At 46.2% G+C, this 26214-nt stretch overlaps 1 protein-coding gene across 1 annotated transcript in view; it reads right to left on the bottom strand.

The window, feature by feature from the left end:
* LOC8025683 (growth factor receptor-bound protein 14) overlaps nucleotides 1–23954 on the bottom strand; it is a 74350-nt gene extending 50396 nt beyond the window's left edge. The window contains exon 1 of the mRNA XM_040218062.3: nucleotides 23705–23954. Coding sequence (XP_040073996.1) covers nucleotides 23705–23752 — 48 coding nt within the window. The 5' untranslated portion in view covers nucleotides 23753–23954. The remainder of the gene's footprint in view (nucleotides 1–23704) is intronic.
* Nucleotides 23955–26214: the final 2260 nt, after the last annotated feature.

Raw genomic sequence — 26214 nt, 5'->3', positions numbered from 1 at the left:
GAAGGAGGTTTACGCGAAAATCGCGAAACAAAGGAGCGCTCATCGATCATGACGCCGACAAAGGAAGACGACAAGTGGCCTCGTTTCTTCTCGACAAGCGGCAGGCAGTGATCCCCGACAGGCTTTATTGCAGGAATAGTGAGATCACGTTAAGGGGGACAGTGGTCATTGCAACGTGCGAACGGCTCGTCGGGAGGGAGACAGGCCGACGCCATGACCGGACGTGATCTCGATCACGTATGCGCGGCGGGCGAAATGTCAAACGCGAGTCGTCGCCTCCCTAGATACAGGGTGTCGCGATCGGGAGGCCTGGCTCTGACGCAGTGTTGCGCCCGTTACAGAAAATAATGAACGAATTAGCGTCGCTCGTCAGTTCGTCAAAATAAACGCGTTACTGAGATGCGTTAATTAACGTCCCGCAAAGGCAACGAAATATCGTTACCTTTACTTCCATATCTAAAGAACGTTAGGTTTGGGTTATTTTAGATTTCGGTATGTGGCAGGCGATTAAGTCGCAGTTACGAACTTTGACAGCAATTAAGCTTTTAAATAACGATTTGAGAGTATTTTGATCTTCGCTAATCGAATTTGTAATGCAGCGCTCTCCCGATAATATGCGTTGACTCTTTTAAAGATTAAAAGGGCCAAAAGCTTGATTAAATTTAGTCAAAAGTAACGATAACGTAATTTTGTAGGCAATAGCGTAAAACAATAACGAAATTAGTTAGCTCGCTAGTCGTTTTGAGTACTAATCGGCACGTTAAAACGTTACTGAAAGTAAAGCACTATCAGTAACATCGCTCCTTGTAACGAGTTACATCCAAATGTTAGCGTTAGGGAGTGAACCAATTAGCGATGCGGTTGCATTTAACTGTTTATTAAATTACAAATTTGGATGTTACACTAAATGGTGGATTACATAAAGGTGAAAGTCTTCCTCTTGTGTACAGGCGAGGGCGATCGGCTCCGAAGCTCTTGCTTGCTAGCTTGCGCGTGCAGCTCGATCGGGTTTCATGCACGGCTGGGGCCCCGCCTTGGGTCTCGGGGGTTCGCCGGGGACCGCATATTAACTTCTGTCTGGGGCAGAAGGGGTGGTCGGGGGCCACCTCCGAACTTTTGTCTGGCGTTCTCAGACTTCGATCTCCTGACCGCTACCACAATACGGATCTGATTTAATGCACACGCGGGAAGACACAGGTCTCAATTTATGTCGACGACGTATTTCAGTGGTACCCGAACCTTCTCAGATGGACCTTTTTTCGAAATTCAGCGCCATCTGGTGGCTGAAAAAGCAGTTTGACTTTCGACGAACTACTGGTCGTCATGGAACTGTATTTCATGGAACACAGTGACTTTCCCAAGTCAATAACAGATCAGTATTGGTTCTTCGATCACCTCATAATTATTTCTTAATTCGTTTCAGTTTCGACGGTGCAAACGTAAGAACTGAACAGTACAGAGTCGCGACCCATAAGCTCCCTGATTAAATATCCGCCACAAAAATGAACTTTGGAGCAAAACTTGGGCCAACAGACTGATTGGACCACACTACGAAATAAACGCTTATACGCAGCCGTCGTATCTAATTCGGACGTCGTGTTGTACCGACATCTTGAAAGTACGGGCGTCATACATATATATCCTCCGCTTGGTGGTAGTACCTTCAACAGCCCCAAGTAGGCCGGCATTAGTTTGGCGCAGATGCCGTACACTGAGATGATGATGGTGATAAAAGTTGCCAGACCCAATATCAAAAGTAATCTATTGATTCCACACACGCACGCACACGCGCGCGCGCGCACACACACACGCACACAAAAAAGGAAAAGTAAGCTTTAAAGTACTTTCTATTTTGTTCCCGCCATCGCTCTTGCATATGGCCGTTTTCTCACCGCCCAGTAAAAAATAAGTAAGAGAAAACGTCTCATTTAGTGGTGCTATTTCTCTTGCCTAGCGGCACCAGGTAAAATCGATTTTTTTTATTATTATTAAAGACAAAACAAAGATTTAAAAAAACAACAGCTGAGTTGTTTCATAGCAGTATCCTTGTGCCAAATTAATATACTGTTTTTATTTTTATTAAATTTAAAGTAAATTAGTATAAAAGTACTGGAATATAATCAAGTACATACAGTGCTGAACCAACTAACCGTACAGATTACTGCGATGATTTCGGGGGATCCCTTTTTGTAAAGTGAAAAGTTGGTTTTCACGAGTATGAAACATCATCTGGCTTGCGCAAGGGTGGAAAAAAATCGACTCAATCCCTTTTTTTAAATTTCTACGCTGACATGAGCCAGGTATTTCTTTTGATTCTATCCCTTCGCTTTTTATCGAGAAGACTATATCTTCTCAGAAAGGTTAAAGTCATCGACCTGCTGACACTCAAAAAGGTGAGATGAAAAAAAAAAAGTATAATAAATTAACTGCAAAAAGGCTACCAAATCTGAGAGACACTGAAGTTTGCCTGCGGTGCATTCCACAGGACAAAGCATCGGGATGGGTGAACCCGAAATCGAAACAAAGAAAAAAAAATAACAAGCACGTAAAAGGAGCGCTGCCCCAGAGCATATATACGAAACGGTGTTCTTTTTCGGATTTATTTTCAAGCAGCTACAAGAGACGAGAGACATCGGGATCAATCCGCGGGACAGAAGCAACGAGGACAAAGGGAAAAGGTCGAGATAGGAAAGGAAATAGGGCACAGAAATTGGGGGAGAGTGGTAATACTACCCATTCTAGGTCACTGTCGTAATACTCGAAAGAATGTCCTCATGCTCCTTCCCCGGGACGGAGGGAAAGAGTCGAGATATGGCGACATGGAAGAGAATATGAGAACGCAGAAATTGGGAGAGGAAGGTAACGCTGGACGGAACGTTCCTACGCTTCTTCCCCAGGACTGGGGGAAAGAGTCGAGACGGGGAATGGACTAAGGGGACGCAGAAATTGGCCAAGAAAGGTAACGCTGGAAAGAGGGTTCTTATGCTCCTTCCCCAGGACTAGGGAAAGAGTCGAGACAGGGAACGGACTAAAGGAAAGCAGAAATATGTTTCTTCCCTAGGACTGGGGGAGAGTCGATATGGGGAAGGGAATACGAGAAACCGGGAGCACAGGCATTGGGAGAGAACAATAACTCTGGAAAGGAGGAATGCCATAATAGAAGCATACCAAGGTAGAAACGCGCAAAAATGGTGAAGCCAAGAAAAAAAATGGGGGAGGGGGAGGGGGGGCGAGAAACAAGGGCACAGGGAGACGGGAGACGACAACAGAGATGGAAAGGAGCGGGAATGTAAGAAGGAACTGGCAATGCTGCTGCCATTACTGCGTGAGCAAGACGACTAGAAAAGAGAAGGGGAGAGTGGGGAAGGGGATGACGTGCTTCTAACGGTGCGCGAGAGTATTTCGAAAGAGGAGACCAAAGAGTCGGGGAGAGCAAGTAAAAAAAGAAGGTGTAGGCATAAGCGAAGTAGAGAAGAGTGGGGGGAGAGAAAGAGGGCTAATCGATGAGCAGAAGCGGTGAAAAGGGACAACCTACGGCGCACCGGCCTGAATTATGTAACTGCGCGTTGCGGGACTCCTGCAGACGCACTGCCGCCGGTCGCTGCAACTTCTGCGAATCCTTCACGCGAAGGAGATTATTTCTTTTTTTTTTCTTTTGTTTTAGAAGTGGTGGCAAGCGCAAGGACGTAGAGAATGGAAGGATGTAGAGGTGCGTCGGTGGGGATTATTTCGGTCGTATTTATTGCCTCTCTACCTGTCCACCGCAGCGGGCCGCGCATGACCTATACTCGAGCGTTCTCCTTAGGGAGTCTTTCGCAAAAATTCCATTACTCTCGATTAGCTTTCGACCACAGCCTTCAACAAGACTAGATTATTTTCTCTTCAAAAGCGCCTGGAGTGCTTTCGTTCGTTTTCTTGCGTTAAAGAATTTTGAAAGGGTTTGTTTGACGTAGTAACCCTGGAGCAAAGCGAAGAAGGGACGGAAAAACACATTTATTTGAAGTTTTGTGCAGATTTGTTTTACATTTATTCGAACAGCAATTTAGCAGAGCTATAGGTAAAAACGCACGCTCAAAAATAATACAATGAAAAGGGCTCCTTTTGAAATCGAAATGTAATCAAACAAATTAATATACATATACTTAGTCTACAATCTTCCTCCAAGAAAAAGGCATCATAGTATTATCCACACTCCCGCGTTCCATGGCAGTGGCCAAGTGAAAATCTCAAATGGTGTTTCGATATGCGGGGCATTTAAATACCGTTTTTTTTTTTCATTCTTTTTTTTTTTTTTTTCGGATTTTGTTTTTGCAGATTAGTGACAAACAATCAAGTTTTACAGCGTACGTTCGTGCCCGTCATTAGTACATTGTACATTCCATTACACAAGTATAGTTTCGATGACTAACGACCTTCCAGCTGGTAAAAAAAAAAAAAAAAAAAAGCAAGAAAATTCTGCGCTTACGCGTTTGCGCTGTATACGTGTAAATGCCGAATCGAATTAACTCGTAGACTCTAACAGTGCAAACAAACACACATGTACACACACACACAGAAAGAGAGAGAGAGAGATCATTGTTCACTTCGAGGTTTTTGTCCGAACGGAATTCACCACCCACTCGACGCTTCTTAATTCGCTTTGGATGCGAGACCCCGTCATGATTCATCCGTCATTTCATTCGTAATACGAACTTTCTTTTTCTTTTTTTTTATACATTTTTTCAGGACCATGAGTCACTTTTGCACGTCGGCGGACATCCCGCATTGCGTTGCCGGCGGAAACCGGGCGCCACCTTCTTTTATTGCTCTTCATTCCTTTTTACGAGACCTCGGTTTCCATAAAAGTTGACCGTGAACACTGACCAAGCGAGTTTGGCTTTGGGAAGACTCAAAACGAGACGGACAGGAAGCGATCGTTCATAAAAACGGACTCCCGGTGTCTGGCTACACGGTTTCCCGTAGTCCTCCGGGGCGGCACACACGCATATAATGATGCGATTCGCCGCCCAGATAGTCTTTCTGTGGAGCTTCCAAGTTTCGAGTTCACTTTCTATACACGCGTTGTTACGCGTATACAAAGACCGAAGAACTTTCGGAACATAAGTAAGAAGACATACACAGTGACTATACTAGAAAAGACGATATACTATTATAACTCGATATATATATATATATATGTATATATATATAGCGGGGTATAAATCCACAAGCTCCGTCTAAAATCGGTCGAAAGACCGACGCTTTCACGCTGCGATCTCATATGTTTCACAACACGTCTTTCGTATACGATGTACAGAAGCCTCGTCCCACTATACTCCGTTTCACCTTCCGTCCGAGCACAGCGGACGCTAGGAGCCGTCCCAGCCAATGCGGCGTTGAGGGAGTGTCATGCGACCTTGAGCTCCCTGCGTCGCCCCGCCTTACCGGCAGGTCACGCGACTTTCTCCCGGCGCTGGATCGGCTGGGATGGCTCGTGGCGTCCACTGCGCTCGGACTGAAGGTGGAACGGAGTATAGAAGACAGTCTGCAGATATTGCCTGAAGCGTGTGTCTTAGGCTAGCTGGCGCAAACTATACCGCCCGTTAAAAGAAAAAAAAAAAAGGCGTATATAGTTTGAGCGGGTGTTCTGAAATCAGGAGTCCTTCTTCGTCGAACATTCGCAACAGACGACGCAGAGATAAACCACGCTTCAGAACATATATAGGATGGTATGCATACGTTCAGACTATAGAAGCTTTAGCCATTCCGTCCTTCTGGAGTGTTAGAAGAGCGCGAGACAGACCGAAACGAAATTCTTCGAAGTTCGCTCCAATAATTGTACCGAAATGGCGGCGCCCGCGAAAGTAATCGGGGAACGGAGTGCCTATTAATTAACTCTCTGACGTCACGAAACTGCGGTGGCGCTGCTGTCGGCACTGCGCAAGCGCAGACGCTCCACACCTCCCGAATTTGGTTTCTGCGCACTGCAAACGCCTGACGTGGGCAAAGCGGGCTTGTTTGTAAGCAGTGCGTTAAAGTACACTCTAAGTTCATTGAGTGCGCTTCTAGTTCACACTATTCGTGCGCAGATTTTAACGTGAAACGTTCTTTGGCTAGCTCTGGATTTTGTGAAGCCGTGGCCCGTGACGTCCCATGATGCAACGCCCGCCGTGTTGCATTATGGGAGGTCACAGACCTACACACCAATTCAGTTTCTCCGCTAGATTTAGCGAAAAAGTTGAATCGGTGTACAGGTCACGTGACGGCATTTTCCCCGCTAAATTTAGCGGGAAAATTAACGTCACGTCGTGACCTACACGCCAATTCGGGTTCCCCGGTAAATTTAGCGAGGAAATTGACGTCACGTGATGGTAGAACGTTTCACGTATGCAACACACTGACCAGCAATTTGCCATAATTTTTTTTATAACTTACGTTGAATTGATTTGTTCAATTCACGATATGCTCAAGCTGTCACCAATGCGCGAACACGCACACAGAGTTTAAAGGGACACTAACAATCCCCAAAATTTGTTTTATTTTATGTCAGGTGATTCAATATGGTGTCAGTAGACTACGCAATAAATATTTTGCTACAGCGGTGCACATATTGTTGATGAAGTCAAGAAACGCAACTGCTCGAAACCGAAACCGAATCTGGACTAGGGAGGAAGAAGAAATATACAGGAAGAGAAAGTTACCGGAAATCACGTGGCTGTGCAACTTTTTTTTTTTTTTTTTTTTTTTTCAATCAGCGTATTTTCGGCTTTTTAAAAGCCACAAAGATTGGTATCATATTTCTTTCCTATTTTCAATATTATTGACAGTGTGCATTCGATGACCCACGACTTTTATTATCTTTGGTGGTTGTGTCTAAACCATAGAAAATGGCACGTGACCACGAAGAAGAGAGTGAGAGCGACTCGAACCGGCCAGCTCTGGATCGGCGGTTTTCGGGCAGAAAGAAAACGAATTTCGACCAGCAAATTATCTTCTGGGTAGATGGGTTTTCATGTGTCACGTGCAAATAAAACCCTTGGCCAGCATAAATACCCTGTCAGTGTACCTTTTAAAGGTGTCTTTAATGGAGGAGATATCCAACCGTCGTTCCCCTAGCGGCTAAGTTGAGAACGAAACCTACGGGAATAACGACACTATGAATGATTCGTTAACGTTTCTGAAGCACGAATGATGCGTTAACGTTTCTGAAGCAGCGTTCGGCTGGGGCTCATGTTCGGCACGAAGAGCTCCGACGGAACACGAGTCAAAGCCGAACGCTAAGGCAGCGCTCCTGTCTTATCTTAGCCCCGTGCTCGATTCAACCTTCAATATATATATATATATATATATATATATATATATATATATATATATATATATATATATATATATATATATATATATATATATATATATATATATATATATATATATATTAGGAAATTGCCCGTCGAGAATTCGCAAGTTTCTTGTCCAACTATACGGTCTTCCAAAAAAAAAAAAAGGGCCCGATTATGGTTGCGAAATGAACGAGAAATACGAAACCTCCGGAGAAATATATACGAGTCGCGAACGCAGGACGAAATACGAAACCAGACGTCAAAACCAGACGTCAAATGGATCGCGGTCGACGAAACCCCGGATAAACGACTGCACGCAAACGCACATGTGTATACACCGCCTGGCAACCGGGTGTGTACAAACGACTCTAACGAGGCTCGTCTCCCGGGGGTAATCAGGAAAACGAGCCCAGTCCCCGCAAAACGACCATAAGAAAAACTAACGGCCCATAGACACACGCGTCCTTTCTTTATTTCATTTTTTTTCCCTCGCAATAAAATGATTAATAACGTTTAAAGAAACGCCGAAAAACGCTCTTTAATGCGCCACGTCAGGCCGGGAAAGTGGCCACTCCATTAAGGGTTAACCCACAACTGCAAAATATGTAAAAACGGTTGCCGTTTACAATGACGTTTTTTTTTTTTTTTTTTTTTTTTTTTGTTTTTTGGCAGAGCTGACAATACTGCACAGCGCGGCGTGCAAAAGACACAGCCGAGCTGAGAAGCCTATCACTTACAAAATGTCCAACCGACCGTAAACACTATTATAGACACCGACAAGTTAAGGAACGGTGGACGTAGCGAAAATCTTCTACAACGAATCGACACTCAATGCGGTAAAGCTGCGTAACTGCAACTTCACCGCATTCCCGTTCAAAAGAAGAAAGAAATTAAGGAAAAAGTGATTACAGAAGTAGCGTTGGGAGTCTAAGGAATTTATTTCAAAGCGCGCTCGATTAAAACGACGGAGCGCCGCAGGCGCAACCAGGAAGTAGTAGTAGTACACAAGAACCTAACCTTCAAATTGATAGCCTTCGGAAATTCATTCAAGGCGTAGTACGCGTCTCCTCTCGCAGTAACCCGCAAATGCTGCTCGTCCTTCACGTGTCTCCTCCGCGTACTAACGCGGAAGCAAGGAAGACGCCTTTTTCATTTTTTTTTCTTTCATCCTACAAATAAATAAGAAGAAGAAAAAGAAGCCTGGGAGCAGACACAAATTTTGCGCTCACGAGAGTTGACGACGAGAGAAAGGCGAATCGTTTCCACTCACGATGGACCACAGCGAATACGCTTAGTAGCCATGCCAGCCAATCCAAGCGCTGCCAAAGCATCACGTGACAGCGCACTCCGAGCGTCCCTCCCCGAGAGTCACGTGACATTCAAATGGCACCGGATCGGCGTCGATATGGCAGGTAGAGTCCGTTGCGTTCCATCGCAAGGCACAATATATACTATATATATATGGGAGCATAGCCAGACCCTCCACTCCCACGAGTTTCCTTCCCCGTGCATGTGTCTCATTTTTGCCGCAACTCCCTTCTTCGCAATCGCTGTCACAACTCTTTCTTTCGTTTGCTCTCCCACCGCGGATATCACGTCATTCCACTTTCCCTTCCTTTCGCGTCACCGCGCTTCTTTCTTTCTTTCTTTTTTTCTTTCTTGTCTTTCGCTGCCCTACCGGCCCGTGGATGATGCGCCCCATCCTGTGGCGCTGTCAGCTGTCAAGCCCTCGGAAGCCCTCACTCGAGAGCCTAGATTGAAGAGAGAGAAGGGAGCAACTCGCTTTCGTCGCCTCGTACTCCAAACGCGGTCTATAAGTCACGTGAACTCCGATCTAGCAGTTCAGTTGGAGACGCTCTCAGATCTAGGCACACCAGCTTTCAGCGACCGGAGTTGCCTGCCGAGGAATTCCCTGCGCAACCTCCGATGGCTTCTCTTTAATTTGTCCCCCTACCCACTCAAGTAACCCTTCTCCCTCCCCCTCTCCCCGTGACGACAACGGCCAACAGCAGCTTGTTTCGTCACCGGCCGTCAGACCGCAGGCTGGATTAGCGGAAAGGATTGTAAGTGACTCCGGCGGCTTTGCGGTCGACAGCACCAGGCGTTTCGCCTCTCCACGACCTGCTTCGATGTAAGCTCGTGTTACGAGCCAAGTTGACCCGCCCACGGATAAGGGGTAAGCACGTGTGACCCAAAATCGGGAAGAAAGGCTCGCGTTGGGAGGACACGGCATGAATTGGCCAAGAGTCAAAGGGAGGAGGCATCGAATGCGCTCAGGGAGCGTTTCGTGAACGAGATTACCCGTCAGGACGGTGTCCCACGAACTGCAAACAAACAAAGACGAAAAAAAAAAAAATTGGGGTGACTTGGCCAAAGCCTCCGACATGCCTCGAAGAACACTTGGGGATTCATTTTGGCCATATCACAGGGGATCTCATTTGCACGGCCAGCTTCTCGGTTTAGTTCTCTGGATACCGGCATCTTGATGCTGGCGTGAGGAGATCTGGATGTATATTAAAGGTTGCACCCTTATAACGGGCGGTAGCTCGCGCCACCTGGCCTAAAGGTCAAGGCGTACCCACGGTTGCCAGACTAGAGCCCAAACGAAGCGTTTTCCGTCCATGGTGGCTAAACTAGGTTTTGAAGCGCGGCTGCTCGCAGACGACATGTGTAAAGACCTTGTCAAGCTACCCCAGAGACGCTAATTCTGTTTCGTCAAACTACAGGGACAAGTGATACGAGAAGTTTAATTTTTAAAAAGAAAAGGCTGCCAGCATCAGGCGCCGGCTTCTATTCAAAACAAAAAGATAAAGAAAAACGGTAACTGAACATTTCAGCGACCAGAAAAGAATCGAAAAATTTAGTAACAAAAAAAAAAGAGTGAAAGCGCGGCGAAAGTTTCCGGGAAGCGACCGTGACGTCACGAAGGGGTAAGGGAAGGGAGGGCAACGGGCCGTCGCCGCGCAAATAAACGACCACATAAAAACCAGAGGACGTTGGCAACGTCAAAAGGTGTCTCACCCGTTGAGAGTAGGGGCGCGGCGTCGAACGTTTCTGCCAGATTGGAGCGACAGGTTCCTGAGCTGGTCCATCCGTCATCTCCCTTTCCTCCCCCCTTCGTGAGCTGCCTTCGTTCGTTCCGCAGTAATCGATGCATCGCGGAGGGTAGATAATGCCGCGTCTAGCAGCATCGCTAATTGTATATATAAAAAAAAAAAAGTTACATAGGTAGTCGCGACCATTCATTCCAATGTCTACTTCCTCGTACTAATAATTAGCTTCGCAATACTTTTTTTTTCTTGCTGCACGCAGGCAATTGACATCAGCTGTTAGAAGACATCGAGCAAGTACTATATACTGAAGATTTATTATCATACACAAGCATTTCGTCTTTTTTTTTTTTCCTAACAAAGAGAAAAGCTGAGCGCATACCGTAGTTTCTTAGGATGGCTGAAAATTTTCCAGCATTCGCGTTAAGAACATCCTTTTATGTGTAGGGCGCGTCAAAGTATTAGGCGCTGGAAAATGTCAGTTATCGGCGTGAAGTTCTTATTTCGAACTCTTTGTTATCGTTCCGTTCCGCCGTTTGAAAAAAACGCCGAAATAGCCCAAGCACGCACCTAATCCCGCCACGCCGCCGTCTCCTTCCGCGCGACAAGATCTGTCCAATATGCTCACCTTCAACACGACAATGAAGCGTCTGCTGAATGTACACGAACGCAGTGCCTAAAACCAGCAACAGCCGACGCCATTTTCCGACTACAGGGTAACCGCAGCCGGACGCGCCGGTGATGCGGTCGAAGTTGAGACCGGGGAGTGGTCGTATGTTTAAACAGCCGGAAGTTAGTCAAAATCAATGGGCGTCTGATGTCTCGGCTGTAGACAAACAAATTAGCCAGCGCAGTGCACCACAGCTAGCCTAAGTCTTTAACGCGCATCACGCAGTATACTGATGCACGACCGCACGCCGGTACGATGCTCATCTATAGATAGAAACGGGCAGGGGTGTGGATTGCGCCCAGGATCCATGGATTCTGTAGCGAGTTTTCGTTCCACGCTCTCCGAGCAGAACTGCGTTAGCATACTCGGTTAGCAAACCGAAAAATTTGGGGAAAAAAATGAAAGACGTTTACAATTCTCTGTAGCGAAATTAGAGCGCAGCTCTTAAGAAGGAGGAGGAGCGGGAACGGAGGAGAGGGTATGGCCTCTCCTCCCCCTCCCCTCCTCCCATTTAGCGGAAAATTTTCGTTAAGTTTCCCACTAAATTTTGCGAAAATTTCCCCGCTGAATTTTTCGGGTTTAATTTCCCCGCTAAATTTAGTGGAAAATTTAGCAAAATGTTTTACGCGAGGTTTAGCGAAAATTTCCCCGCTAAATTTAGCGGGTTAAGTTTCCCCGCATCCCATAATGCAACGCGCGCGGTTACGCCGACGCCGCCCAACCCGGAAACGGGCACCGAAGAGCTGCGCTCTAAAGAAACACCTAAAATCTCAAAGCGCATATCAGAGTCAGAGCCGTTTAAACTGGGAGAGTTTGGTCAATGGACGGAGCTTGTTGCTCGCTAAAACCCAGCGGATTTCGCAATAACACAAAACGGCGTTACTTCTTTCTCTTTATTCCTGAGAAATCGCGTAGATTTCCTACGAGTCAGAGCCCCAAAATAGCGGACAGACGTAGTCATCCCCCGGTCGTCAGACTACGCTGCCGTGGTTGCCAGACTGTCAAAATCTCCTTAAAAAGGCCAAACCCTCTCGATATATGAACGGCTCTCATCAGAATGCGTCAAAAGCTCCCTCGGACCCTCGTTAACTGCCAGCAAGTGTTCCTCCGCAATGGTAAATAGTCCGCTACCCGAGGTGCACGTCGCGCTGACGTTTAGGAAGGCTGCAAGCACAAATAACGCACCTTTATCCGAGCAAGCCCAGTAATCCACTGCCGGGACCACCCCTGGCGTGCGCATTTGGCCGCGTCAACGTCTTTCTCTTCCAGATGCGCCAAATCGTCATGGCTACTGCATTCCCTGGTTTGGTCCACATTCGCGCACCCCACTAGTGTGGACCATATAGCCCACTCCCACATGGCGGAAACGTTACGCGGCGCCAGCGTCGCTCGAAATGGCAGCGCACGGGAGCCTTTCTAGCCAACGCGAATATAGAGCGGCATATACTCAGCAACCGCTGAAACGAACGGTTCGAACAAAAAGTATAATTTTATAACTCAGACGCCCTATCCAGATTTCGTAAGCGACGTTCGTGAAACAAACCGAAACGAAATTATGTATACAAAAAAAAAAGAAAAAAAGCAGGAGCGAGTTTACTAAATTGCTTCTAAGTTCTGGTCACGTAGCACGCGGACACACATGAGTGCAAAAGGAGGGAAGTTTCACTCGCACGCAGAATCGTGACATTCTCGACCTTCCACGCTCTCAACTTCTGGAATTAGCACACGCACTGTGCACAGGTCTTGTTTTATGTACGCGATCGGCTGATATTGTGTAAAACGCAAATCCCTCAATGTGTAAAAAAAAAGAAAAAAAAGTTTTAAGAGGAAATTGAATAAGACTGTTCTCGTGCAATCACGTACTGGATAACAAGTTACTGCGTGAAGACGAGTTAGTTGTGGTGCGCCCTCGGAGCACTCTCCCTTGCCTGTACGGTTAGTATGACATTTGCCGCTTCATCTGCACCAATTTTAACAGCCCTAAACTGTAATTTTAGATATGATAATGAAGTATTCCCGGTTACATGCTCGTGGCCAACGTCTTTTTTTTTTTATGTTGAAGATAACGTATTGCGCGATATTCTTCTGTTTATCCATGGCTTCCGAATTATTCTGTTTCAAAGTGTTCCACTGAATCAGTGTAACGATAAGCGGATCGACACTGAGCGGTACCCGTAATGTGGCACGTACACACACACGTGCACGTACACGTGCATACATGCTAGATACAAGGGTAGTGGGGCTTCATCAGGTAAAATTTGTTTCACCAGGTAAAATTTGTTTCATCATGATTGTTATTACACACAGACGTAAAAACACGCATACACAACGGGGCATTCTCATCGTCTTACGTGGTCTCCAACGAGGAAATAATCGAAAGTATGCAGACAAGTGAACCGTACACTGAACGAATGGAATAAGCCGCCAAAGATTTTGTCCGTCGGCGGCTTCCTAACTTTAACTCTTTTCCATTCGATAAAATACGGTTCATTTATCTGCATATTTACGATTAACTATATACATACATATGCAAAGAGAGAGGGAGAGAGACAGACAGACATGCCCGAACAACGATGACGCAACCCGGAGACGGGCGGCGGTGATGTCCGACAGTCCCGTTCCTTTCCTCCTTTCTCCATTCCGACCTGGCTCTAACTTGGAACGAGGAGGAGGTGTGGAGAGGGCTGACGTCACGATTGGTGTTCTCCGAGCGTACAGGCGCTTTCCTCCTCTCTTCGGATTGCCTCAGAAAGTTGACCGCGAGTAATTCCGCTTTCTCTCCTCACGTCCTTCGCAGACCCGGTGGCGCGACGGACTCGCCCATTCGCCGTCTGGCATCCTCAGACGACACTATGAACACGTTCATCTCATTAAAAAAAAAAAAAAAAAAGGAAAAAAAAAAAAAAAAGGCACACTGAAGGCGGCAAAGAGAAAGCAACAGGTAAACAAACGCTCACGTACGTTCTTTTTTTTTTTTTTTTTTTTGTCTCTTTTTCGTTCAAGGTAAGCGGGAGAAACGTGGCCAGTCCGCGGCAAAGAAAGGGACTAATTAAAAGCCCGTAAGTTACTGTAGTTAGCTGTTACTTTAGAGGTTAAGTATATCTAAAAGTACAATAAAACCTAGGGAACTTCACCGTATCTTAACTGCGCTTCTCTCTTCTTTTTTGTTTGTTTGTTTGTTTGTGTGTGTGTGTGTGTGTGTGTGTGTGTGTGTGTGTGTGTGTGTGTGTGTGTGTGTGTGTGTGTGTGTGTGTGTGTGTGAGAGAGAGAGACGTAGTTTGGTTTATTTACGGCGACATTTTTGCGAGCAATAGTAACCGCAAACCAGGTACATTCGCATCAAGGACCTCCAGGAACGAACTACGCCGATCGAAACAAATTTCTGCATTTTCAACTTTAATTCGAAAGTTATCACGGAAATTATTCCCACCTGCTTAATATGTTTAGCGCTTTATTCGTGGATTGGCGCAGAAAGCTAGTAATGGCGAACATTCCCGAACAATCGAGCTTCTGTGTATAACCAAATGCCAAAAAAACTTTTAAAAAAAATAAGAGTTTTACGCAATGATTTTAAGATGAGTTGGTCCACCATGCGCAATAATCGCTAAACAAAAATGCGCAAAAAAAAAAGAGAAAAAAATACGCTGGAACCAAATGAGCGGGTAAAGAACAAACGAACCGTTTTTGCGCGCACGGATCAACCTCTTGTTTTCCAGAGTGATATTTACGAGTGTTTTTCCAGGTTCGTTAGTTTCGGTTTTCTGCCGAGTCAAGCAGTCGAGGGGTCCTAACCTTATCCGCGTTCATGGCACGTGTATTTTTGTACCTGGGAATCTCGTTTTAGAGGTGTTATTTACTCCGATGCAGCCCAAGGGAGACGAACGGCTGGCTGCCTACCGCGTTTACTTTTAGCCTCTCCGTATATCTTCGTTTTTAGGAGATTCGAACGCTTGTTTTTCCGCCACCACACAAGCATACGCGTCGTTCAAAGCGATTGTTATTCTAACGAGAGTGGACCGCCGCGCTTGGCAGCTGCCGAAACGGAATCACAGAAGCGTGGTGAGCATAGAGAGAAGAGAGAGGCAGCTGGGTTCGAGTTAGTATACCGCAGACGCAATATTATCGACACAGGGAGGAACCGAACGGTGTTCCCCGAATCCATACCATCATCCTCAAGGTCGGGACGAAATGCAGAAAGAACCGTTCACCGATTCGAGCAACGTGACGCCACATCTCGTTCGATCACGTTCGAAACGCGAATCACGGTTGTCGGGAGGTATGTTTCCCCGTCCCTTTCTTTCCAATCGTGCACGCGACGCACGTAAGCACAAACACACACAAACACACACAACCTTTTGATGGTATGTGAAGACAAGGGATTAATAATAAAGACCTTGCCCCAATTAACAAAAAAAAAAACAGTGATTGTGCAGGCGTGCTGGTGATAATTTATCACAATGTAACAGCTGAAGCTGTGGTGCGGAAAAAAATGTAGAAACTTTCAAGGTGAACGAAAAAGCAACAATAAGAGTTTGAGACGTTCTCAACTTCTCATATTGACTTTTGCTTCGACTTGAAAGTTTCTTCATTTTTTTCCGCGCCACAGTTTCAGGCGCTACATTATAATTACTTGTCCCAGTAGAAAGACAAAAAGAAAAATACAGGCATTGTTCGCACACGTGCGAAAAACACATTGGGCAACTTGTTTTTCTAATTCTTGAGAGTAACTAAACTTGTTCGCACACGTGCGAAAAACAAATTGGGCAACTTGCTTTTCTAATTCTCGAAAGTAACCAAACTGACTCTAAATAATGCATTTTGCTGAACGTACACGCGGCGCTTGTTCATACCTATAGTACCACCGAGTAACTCAGACATAGGACTCCCTAAAAATATTTAGGGAGATAGGGTGACAGCCCTTGCGTCACCCCTCCCCCTTTGAAGGGAAGTGCAGTTCCACTTCGTTCAGAAATTGCGCAAGAAAAAAAAAAAATTCGCGTGATTCGTTTAATCGCCGTGATCAGCCGGAGTGGCTCGACTTGGCTGAAAGTAAATTCGATTACGCGACCAACTTTGGCGCGCAAACTGACGGGGGCTATTATTATGAAATGGAAGCTTCGAAAATGAGCGCCAATCGATCACAAGTGCTGTCGCAACGGACGCAGGCCCGCCCGTTGAGGGCACAAACTGGAAACATCTGAGAGTCGCGATTTGTGTTCAAAAATAAAGAGCTGGAAGAAACCCCAATCCCGTGCTGGCAAACACTTTTCAAACCCGTTAAAAAAAAAAAAAAAATCGATATAAGAAACGTCTGTCAATCACCTACAGACAAATAGTGCTACGGAGTTCTTCACGTTGTCCTCTGTGGGTTGGTTCCGCCACCTATCGAATGCAATCGGGTATTAAAAAAACAAAACCTAAAAATGTAATTTAAGAAGAAGAAAAAAAAAACGATATAAGAGCAGTATTGCTACAAGCAATGTCCCCGAGCCAACACGACTATACTCAGCTCACCCCAAAGTACGTGTGCTCGATGGACCAATAGTACGTCTATCTTTGCCCAACGTGATCACGCTTCCACTCTACCCATGCACAGAGAGAGAGAGAAAGAGCGAGCGAGAGAGAGCGGTGTAAGCAGATGAAAGGGAGGCTGTTGATTGGTCCGGCAAGCGCGAGACTCTTACCGCACAGTCATATTTGAAAAGGATATTATAGAAGAGAGCCAAACATCGCCTAAAACAAAAAACACAAACCTCTTTTTTTTTTTTTATTGGGGGGGGGGGGGGGGGGGGGGGGGGGGACCGGCGTTACGGTACGACAATCGTGTGTCCCTCAGACGCGTGAGGAACTGTCGCGTGACTTTACGTTTTGTACTGTTTGTTTCCCAGTCAGCGAGGATCAACGTCCGGGCACCATCGATCCACTAACGGACGACATCGACTGTCGCAACGCTTTGACGCGAGCTCCGATCCGCTGAGAGCGGGACAGGCTCATCCCAATAGCCCGTTCGGAACCCTGATTGATCCGACAAAGGAGTGACGCCGCGCGCAAGATTCGACGAGGGTATACAAAGGAAAACGCACAAATGGCTATTTCTCTGTCTCTCAGCAGAATAGGGAATTCGCCTTTTCTTGTCGGAGATGAACGGGAGGCGGCGCAGATAGGGACGTTGCGATGCCATGGCAACGCGCAAGCCGTTTCAAAGCGCGTCTTTCACGTTGCAAAGGAGCGTAGCGTTTTGTTTCGTCTGCTATCCCTATTTCCCCCAATGCCTTTCCCAACGGAACGGTTCCACGAAACGGTGCGACTGTATAAATGGTGGACGCTCGTCGCAACCAATTCAATCACTCGCACTCGAAAGGATCTTTCATCTCTGGCGCGCGCAGCCGGAACAGTAAAGCACTGGCCTGCCGCTCGGTGTTTTGGTAGCAGTGTAGCACCATCTCGCCATCCCCTGGCATACTAACCGCACGCTAAACACCTAACGACTGATTCGTTAGCGCGTAACGGCGTTAGCTTGAGCTTGCTTCAAAATTACTGACGTTATTGTATTTTGCTTCACCGGAACGGAACTGCCAGCGGGAGAAGGAGGGACATACTATAGTTAGATGCAGAGATGTAAAGTACCTAGGTACAAGTAACTAAAAATCGGTATCAAGGTACTTTTGTTGTACCTGCCCTGAAGTACAAACCTAGGTACTTTCATTTCTCGATATCTGTATCTTAGGTACATTTTCCAGTAACTTGTAACTAACTGAAGTTACTTTTAGAGCGCAGCTTTTAGGCGCCCGTTTCCGGCTTGAGAGGCGTCGGCGTCGGCGTAACCGCGCGGTGCATTATGGGACATTTCCCATGATGCAACGCGCGGGGGGTAGGGGAGGACTAAAAAAGATAACGTGTCCTCGAACGCTCATATGAATGCGGTTTTCCTTATCTCTCGCGTTGACACTAATAAAGCACATTCATCGAACTCGTTTTTGTGTGCATCCTTAGTGTAAAAAGCTTTACTTCCAATATATTCTGACAAATTTTGGGAAAATAAATAAAGTATCTTTGAAGTAACTGTACCTGTACCTAGGTACATCTTTAAGCGAGTACCTAGGTACGTACGTATAGTCGGTGGCAGGTCAAGAACGAAGTGGAAGCTCCTCCCACCTCTTTCCACTTCAGCAGTACGAACGCTGGAGGGGAGGCGACCTCCTCTCCACCGTTCGCTCCGCTGAAGTGGAAAGGGATGGGAGGAGCTTCCACTTCGTTCTTGACCTGTCACCGACTATATGTACATTTTCGTAGGAGTAACTGTAACTGTATCTTAGGTACATTTTTGAAGTAACTTTTACAACCCTGGTTAGGTGTTAGAGGATTCTCAAGTGCATACGAGCGCTCGCGCGGAGTTTGCGTTGCAAGACTGCCAGCCTCTCTAACAATAATTAATGTGTTTGTAGTGTGGCTACCTCACAGCCACTTCCCGTAACGCACTCTCGTAACGGAAATGCTGGAGCATTCATTTCTTGCTCTTTTTCCTTGTACTAAAACAAAAAAAAAAACAACGTGTTTTTGTTTAGAGAGCGCGGTAGGTTAGTTAGTCCCAATCGATGTCTGGTGTCTTCACCGTAGAAAAGGAGTTCAGCAGTGCAGTTCCGATGCTAGCTTGGGTATCTCTTAACGTGCACCACACTGTAGTACAATACATGACCGCACGCCGGTACGATGCCCATCCAGATCAAAACGGGCAGAGGTGGGGATTAGACCCAATGATCCCTGAGCTCCGCAAACGCGAGCTTTCGCTCCATGGTGCTTCAAGCTGCAATTCGTTGACACACTCGCCCCTTTTGAAAATGTCAATTTAGAGACCACAAGAACGGAGACCAGAAATTCTGCGGAGAGCGAGCTGAGTGTCATTTACAGCTGATATTGGAATCGAAATGCCACAAAAACAATCCCCTCAGAGGTGTCAAGGCACGGAGCCCTTCTATTTTGTCTTCCTCTCTACTTGAAGACCCCTCGCCCACACACACATTTGTTACTGTAGTCCCATCGCCTACGTGGAACAGGTGATGGGACTACAGGGTACAACGATATTTAAAGCGCGTTCGTAAGGCTAGCGGAAGGGCTAATGACATTTGGAACTCGACTCCGAAAGGCCTTCGTGTATAGCCTTTCAATGAAATCGAGGGGGATAGTGTGCACAGTAAAATATCCCTCCTATCCGACACAACCGCACACACCTAATATCGTCTTTACTGGTGTTTTATTTTAATAAAAAGGTTTGTTTTTTTTTTTTTAGTTTTGTGGGAAGTTTGGTTAGATTTACTTTAAAATCATGTTAATGACCCACGTTTCGTGAAAACTAAAAAACGAAAGAGAAAGCTACAATTTCTGAGTATCAGAAAAATAAACTTCTGGTTAGATGTTTAGACAAGCGTGAGGTTAGCCTGGTTTGGGGCGACATTGTCACCAGCTCTAGATGAGAAACTAGGCCAGTGCAGTACGACTGCGTATCTGGATCTTTCAGATGCCTCATGCCACACAAATACAGAACGTAAACGCCGGTACCACACTCATCCAAATCGAAACAGGCAGGGGCGGGGATTAAGCCCAAGTTCACTGGGTTCTATAGCGCGAGCTTTCGCTTTACATGGTTCAATCCAAGCCCCCTTCTTTTTATAAACTGTTGCATGGAGCAAACCGGCGTTATCAGCTTTTGAAGCCGCGCCAAACGGCACCTAAATCCCCTGTCCCATGGAGCGAAGGGTGTAATCTGTAGCAGCCATCCCATTGGCTGGCGCGCGGCGTAGTTCCAAAGAACGCTACCCCACAGAGAAGCCCTCTCGACGGTGGCGCAGCGGCCCGGCCGCCGGTGAAGCCCCTCAGCCAACGGGCCGGCCGCAGAACCAGCAGGGCCTTCCCGGGCACACTCCGGAGAGGCCGCACGGCCGAGCTCAGCGCGGCGCGCAGCTTGAAGAAATACGCTACGTGGACGAATGCTTTCGCATTCCGACACTTAAGTGTATTTGTAATTTTTTTTTAATATTTCTTATTTTATTACATATGATAAAACAAAAACACTCACGTCACACGAATTGTGAGGCGTGCCGCTCGGTCAACTATCCCCGCTACGATTTTCAATGGCCCCTGGCATAGAAGACAAAGCCCCCGAAAGGGCCGTTTAATGTGTTCTAAAGAAATTTATACTACTACTTGAATACTGCATTATATAGATTATAAAACTCTAAAACTAATCTTCTTCTTTTTTTAATTGGCGTACGGTTTGTTACGCGTTAAAGCAAACTTATATTTTGAAAGCCCGCGAAACGTTACGCTTTTTCTCGCAGGATGACGATCCATTTTCGTAATACTCTGGGCACTATACGTGTGTATGTAGCACGCCTTGTCTGTTTCCTTTCGCAATGTTCGTAAGTCATAGCTGTTTTCGAAACCATGCTCGTTCAAATTGACTCGGAAACAGTTTTGTTATCTCCCCTCGAACTAATGATGACCGTCTGGCCTCTGGCTACGTTAGAATTTCCTCTTTTGTAAGCCTTCTCCTTTCTCTCTCTCTCTTAAAAAGAAAAGGAAGATGCCGGTCTCTTAATTATGCATTTAATTAGCCTCGCGGGTGCAAAACGAAAGAAGGGGGGGTCATCAGCGAAATTGTCGTAACTTGAACTAGGCTAGCCTTCACATTACCCGACGCTTAATTTGCATCGATCCGCACCATGAGGACGCGTGTGCATGAAGAACATAATCGAAATGTGCCGTGCGGGCGCTTATGGACAATCGCATCCTAATCTCCGTTTCTTCATCACCATGCATCGTCCTCGATTTTTTTTTTTATTCTACGAATGCTCGAGCGGACACGCCGGCTCTCGGATTACGCGCCGTTCAAACCAAACCGTGAAGACTTGGGTCCGTAACGGGGGCCGGAAGTGATTACGTCAGTACGGGTTCCGGCTCCCGGATTCCGAGTCCGTTTGAACCGCGTTTGAGTCGGATAGGGGCGGGATTACTCGGATACGGGCCGTTTATGGAATTCGATCCCAGAGTTGCTCGTCTCGTTTTTTTTTTAGACAATTGTTTAAAACAAAACGTTAAAGCTATACTATTGAGGTTTGTGCAAGTCATTATGTGGGTGGCTAATCTTTGCGATAAGTAGGCTAATTAATTAAAATTTGTTAATTAACTTTTTAATTAATGAAAATGGACATATGGTTTCAATTAGAAACTTGTAGAGCATCACTGAAAACCGCTAAATCAACTATTTTTGGAAGGATATAATGCCCGGGGCAGCATTTTACGGCGTTCTGTAAAAACGCTCCATTTGGACGCGTTTCTAGATTTCGGTTTCTTATCGAAGCGCATCACCGCGCTTCGATATATATATATATATATATATATATATATATGTATATGGATGGTTTCATCTCAAATCGGGCAGGCTAAAAGGGACTAATTCTTAATTTTGACGAAAAAAATGTGTTTTGGAGGCATTTCTCAAATGAAGAAGGGCGCCAACCGCATGTTCCCCAGATTTTTTGTTCTCCAGTTACGAAGCGTAGGAGCCGCAGTGGCAGAAGCTAGTGTTTTTGCCCGCCGTCGCAGGTCGCGTGTTTGAAACCCTCTGCTGGCGCTAGTGCTTTTCCTACACCCTTTTAACTTTTCCCCCTCATTTAATATGTATTATAAAGATACCTTGACGTATTCAAATATTTTTAGGAATTTGATTGTTTTCTAAAAAACATGTCAAACTCGTCACTCCGGTCGCTTTTTGGTCAACTTTAACAGGTCATTACTTTGTCTGTAGTACTTAAGGTACATTTTCTTTTTTTGGCTCTACAGAAAGCCGAAAACAAGCCCATTACAGATATAATAATATCATTATGATCTGTCGACTAGCCGCTCCGCTACCTTCACGTAAACGTTGTAAGGAATAAGAAATGTTGAAAGTTTGAGGTCGATTTTATCAAAAACCATTTTTGTAGATTTTTATTTTTAAATTATTTTAGACATATTAGTCAATGTCAAGAACTATCCCAGCTTTGCCCGACATTTGCACACACACACACACGCGCGCACACACAGACACACACACCTTTTAGAAAACAATAAATTTATAAAGTAGTTTATTTGTGTGTTCTTTTTTTTAATATTATTACTAATGCTTACTCAATATAAAAGCAAACGTATATTGTACGTGGAATTTCCGAGAAACGAGAACCGTATTTTTCGGCTCGGGTAAAGAAACTAAGCATCGCAGAAAGCTCAAACTTCGCGAGGATGTGAGGTTAGCGAAAGTTCGAGAACATGACGTCACCTGGATCAAAAGGTAATTGAGCAAAACGAAATTTCTCTACGAGCCGGCGTCCAGCTAAGCTCAATATCGTCAAAACAAGAAATGACACTGGGGGCACCTGCAACATCTATTTCAGTGAAAAAACCTTGTCAGCAAAAAAAAAAAAGAATATCCTCTTTCTTCCCGGGATTTTTTTTTTTTTTTCACTGAAATAGATGTTACATGTTCCCACAGTGTCATTTCTTGAATTGATGATATTAGGCTTAGGTGGACGTCGGCCCATAGATAAATTTCGTTTTTCTCAACTATCTTGATAAAGGTTATGTCATGTTCTCTTGAATTTCGCGTTCTATCCCAACCGCCGCATAATCACGAAGTTCGAGCTGTCTGCGTTGCATAGTTTATTTACCCGGGCCGAAAAACACGGTTCTAGTTTCCCGGAAACTCTCTGTATTTTAAATGCTTTAATCAGTTTGTCACTGAGAAACTATGACACGATCTAATCAACAAATATGGCACTGTTTCTCCGTCGAATGATGTCTGCCTCGCTCGTACTGTAAGCAACGCCACGCCATCGGACTAACATCGAACGCGGACGCAGCGCCACCGCAGCGAAAACTGACGTCATCGGAGACAGCGCCGCAACAAGAGATGACGTCAGCGATGACGTAACTCTAGAGGAAAAGGTCCGCCCTTTTCCCATGCGCTTTGGCTGCCGCAAGCGGCGGAGCATGGAGGCAGACCTTTGGGAGCCCACACATGGTTACCCAACTGCCTTCGATTTCACGAATATATATTTCATCAGAGGATGCAGTTTCATGAACTTCAACAATCCACGTACTTACAGGGGGGAAGATATTCGCGTTGCTTTCGAAGCTTTATTTTTTTGCATAGCGCGCAGGTGTACGGCCTCGCGCAACGCAAAACTAAACCAGATAAGCGGTTTCGCGCTATGGTTTTGATAGGCGCGAGTGGGCGCAACCCAGGATTACGAAACCGCGCAACCACCAGATTTCCGAGATTTCAACGGCAGGGAAGTTGATGCAGCGTAATGAGTATATGGCTTTTTATATGCGTCAGAATAGCTCATAATTCAGTTTACAACGTTAAATTATCGCTGTTTATTTTGCTGATAGTTTTCAGTCTTTGCGACTACCATTGCGACTGCCGTCCTTCAGCTGGCAACATTGGTTTCTTTCTCACGTGTTCTCGCGCTCTTTCGCCATCTTTCACTCGGGACTCCAGATGTCGACGCACAGGATTTGCCCTCCCTCCTCGCCCACCTTTACCCGCCTGACGCAGAGGGACCATACCGCGAAGACGCCCGCATCGACACCGCAGCGAAAACTGACGGTGAAAGGAAGCCACTCACTTCCGGCAGGGAGGTGTCGCAGGTGTCGGTCAGCTGGTCATCGTCCATGCAGAAGGGCAATCCATAGCCTCGATCCGCGCTGCTGGTCGAGCCCGGGCTGGACGCGCAGGACGCAGACGACGGGGTGCCGGCACCCAGCAGCAGCTGACGCACAGACGACGCCTCTTCGGCCGTCTTGTTGCACCTGCGACACACCGGACATGTAGGTGGCGGGCACAGCACACACGGACAGGGCCGTCATGCAGCAACACTCCCAAGAAATAGGGATCGTCTAGGACCGCCCCGCAAAGCACTCCGAAGAGCCTATCGCTCCAATCTACCGAGGAAGCTCGTTGACTCACGAATAATTAAAAATATGTTTAGCCATTAAAAAAAAACAAAAAACAGTCTGCGCTGCTTTTTTTTTTACATAATGTAAAAATGCGCATGACGTTTAACGTGTAGCACCACAACCCAGCGTGTTCATAAGTTTAAGCATGTCTTCAACCTCGCCATTGGCTTTCCCGGGTGCTTTGCGGGAAAGCGGACGCTCTAGATGTCCAAGACTGAAAAGGGATACGAGACAAGGGAGTACCGTGAAACTCTGCTCTAAAAGAAGGCCGACGTACATAGTCATGCTCAGCACGACAGGAAATGCTTTCTCGGTTTCGCAGCGGCGGAACCACTGCAGCGCGTATTGATTGACCTAAGCGTTGGGACCCCCCTCTATTCCCCATAAGCCAGGGAGACACTGCGTCATCACAGAAGATCGTCGTGACACGCCTGAAATAGGCTAATCGGGGCGTCAATGCTTTGCCCCGTGGGTTTTCCACGGGGTTTTCCCCATTACGCTCCCCGCGTTCCCCTTCTCCGAGTATTTCCTCCTCGCCGTCGATTCTCCAGCAGGGAGAAGCGACGAGGTGTCCTCCTTTCTGGTTGTACACTATCCGACGCGAGGGAGTTTTATAGCTTATCGTACCGATAACTCCGATAGCAATGACCGAGATTCCGCCCGCGCCTTTGCATGTTCATCGTATCGTTGCCGGGTACCGTTATCCAAGTTATCGGGACGATCGTTATCGGGTACCGTTATCCAAGTTATCAGGACAATCTACTAAAAGCTTCCTAACGTTAGCTCGTACGCTACATTGGCGCATTTTACTTGTGCAAGTTGACGCGTGTCGGTCCCATTAAAGTTTGCACCTTTCGCGTTGCCTTGAGCTTTTACCAGACTGCGGCCACCGTCGGTTTCAAAACTCGGGAGAAAAGCCGAGCACAAATCGGTGGCGTCGGCCATGTGTCGAACGCCACAGCTTCAGATAATGCATACAGAAAGTGAAGATTACGTTAGGATCACCGTGGAAACCAAGGTCAGAGTACCCTCTTGTGTAAAAGAGAGACGCATTAAAGGGTAGCGGATGACAGTAGGTGGAGGGGTAGCTGACGTAAGCACTAAGCCGCTGGGAGCAGACGGGGCGACCTGTTTAGCAACAGACAATGCCGCCCGCATCAATTCAAAGGCCGTCCCTCCCATTTCTGTATTTATTTCGAGCAATCTCTCTTGGCGAAGAACTCGCTGACAAAGCGCGACTCCACCCAGAGGGAAGGGGACGCTCTTAAAACAAAATTGTAAATTTAAAAATCGCTATCCCACCATCTACTAAAAAAAAAAAGAAATCGTCTGCGTTGCTTGAAAATTTGGAACCCCCATAAACCCGAACACAAACTTTAGCCTCCTATATCTTTATTGTTTTATCTCCAACCTATTCCTTTTTAAAGATATGTGGTGAAAGAAAATAAGAAAATGCTCTTTCTCATTCTCTCTCTCTCCCCTCACACTCACACACACATACACACACACACACACACGGGCGCGCACGCACGCACGCACATGGGAACGAACTAACGGACTCGCATACGGAAAGAAAGAACAACCAAAGGAGCTGCAATGCGCGAAGAATAAAGATATTGAGGACGCTTTTCGCACACCTTTCGAGTCCATTCTTCTTCTCATGCCATTCCTCAAAGAGAAATATGGGAAAATGAAAAACGAAGCGAAATGTACGGCGGCGTTGCATTCCTATCCCTCAGCACTTGTTCACTCCGTTTACCTTTACTTTTATTTATTTTTATTTTTTTCTCACGGGAGTTACCTCATCGCGCGGGAAGGATGGCTCTCAGAGAGTCAATATGGGACTCACCGAAGCCGTATACGCTACGGGTGCGAACGCACACATACAGACAAGACTGAGCAAACAAACACTCTTGGGCGAGTTGTTTTTATTAAAGTGGACGTGGGGGATCACCGAAGGAGAGGAGGTTAAAAGAGATAGAACTTCTCTTTTTCTCTCCATCTCTCTTTCAGTCTCTCGAGAATTTCGCAGGCACTCGCACCATCGCGGCGCGCATTTGGAAGTGACAGCCAATAACCTATCAGTACCGTATCGCGTAGTATTCAAAAAAGGAAGGTTCGTTTCTTATTGCGTGCGTTGCTAAGGAAACGGGGATAAAAAGCGCTTCGACATCGAAAA

The sequence above is a fragment of the Ixodes scapularis genome, unplaced genomic scaffold (genome assembly GCF_016920785.2).
Source record: "Ixodes scapularis isolate PalLabHiFi unplaced genomic scaffold, ASM1692078v2 PGA_scaffold5__190_contigs__length_132052651, whole genome shotgun sequence".
Taxonomy (NCBI): domain Eukaryota; kingdom Metazoa; phylum Arthropoda; class Arachnida; order Ixodida; family Ixodidae; genus Ixodes; species Ixodes scapularis.
The sequence above is the reverse complement of the archived record's forward strand: the minus strand, read 5'-3'. Positions and strand labels throughout refer to the sequence as shown.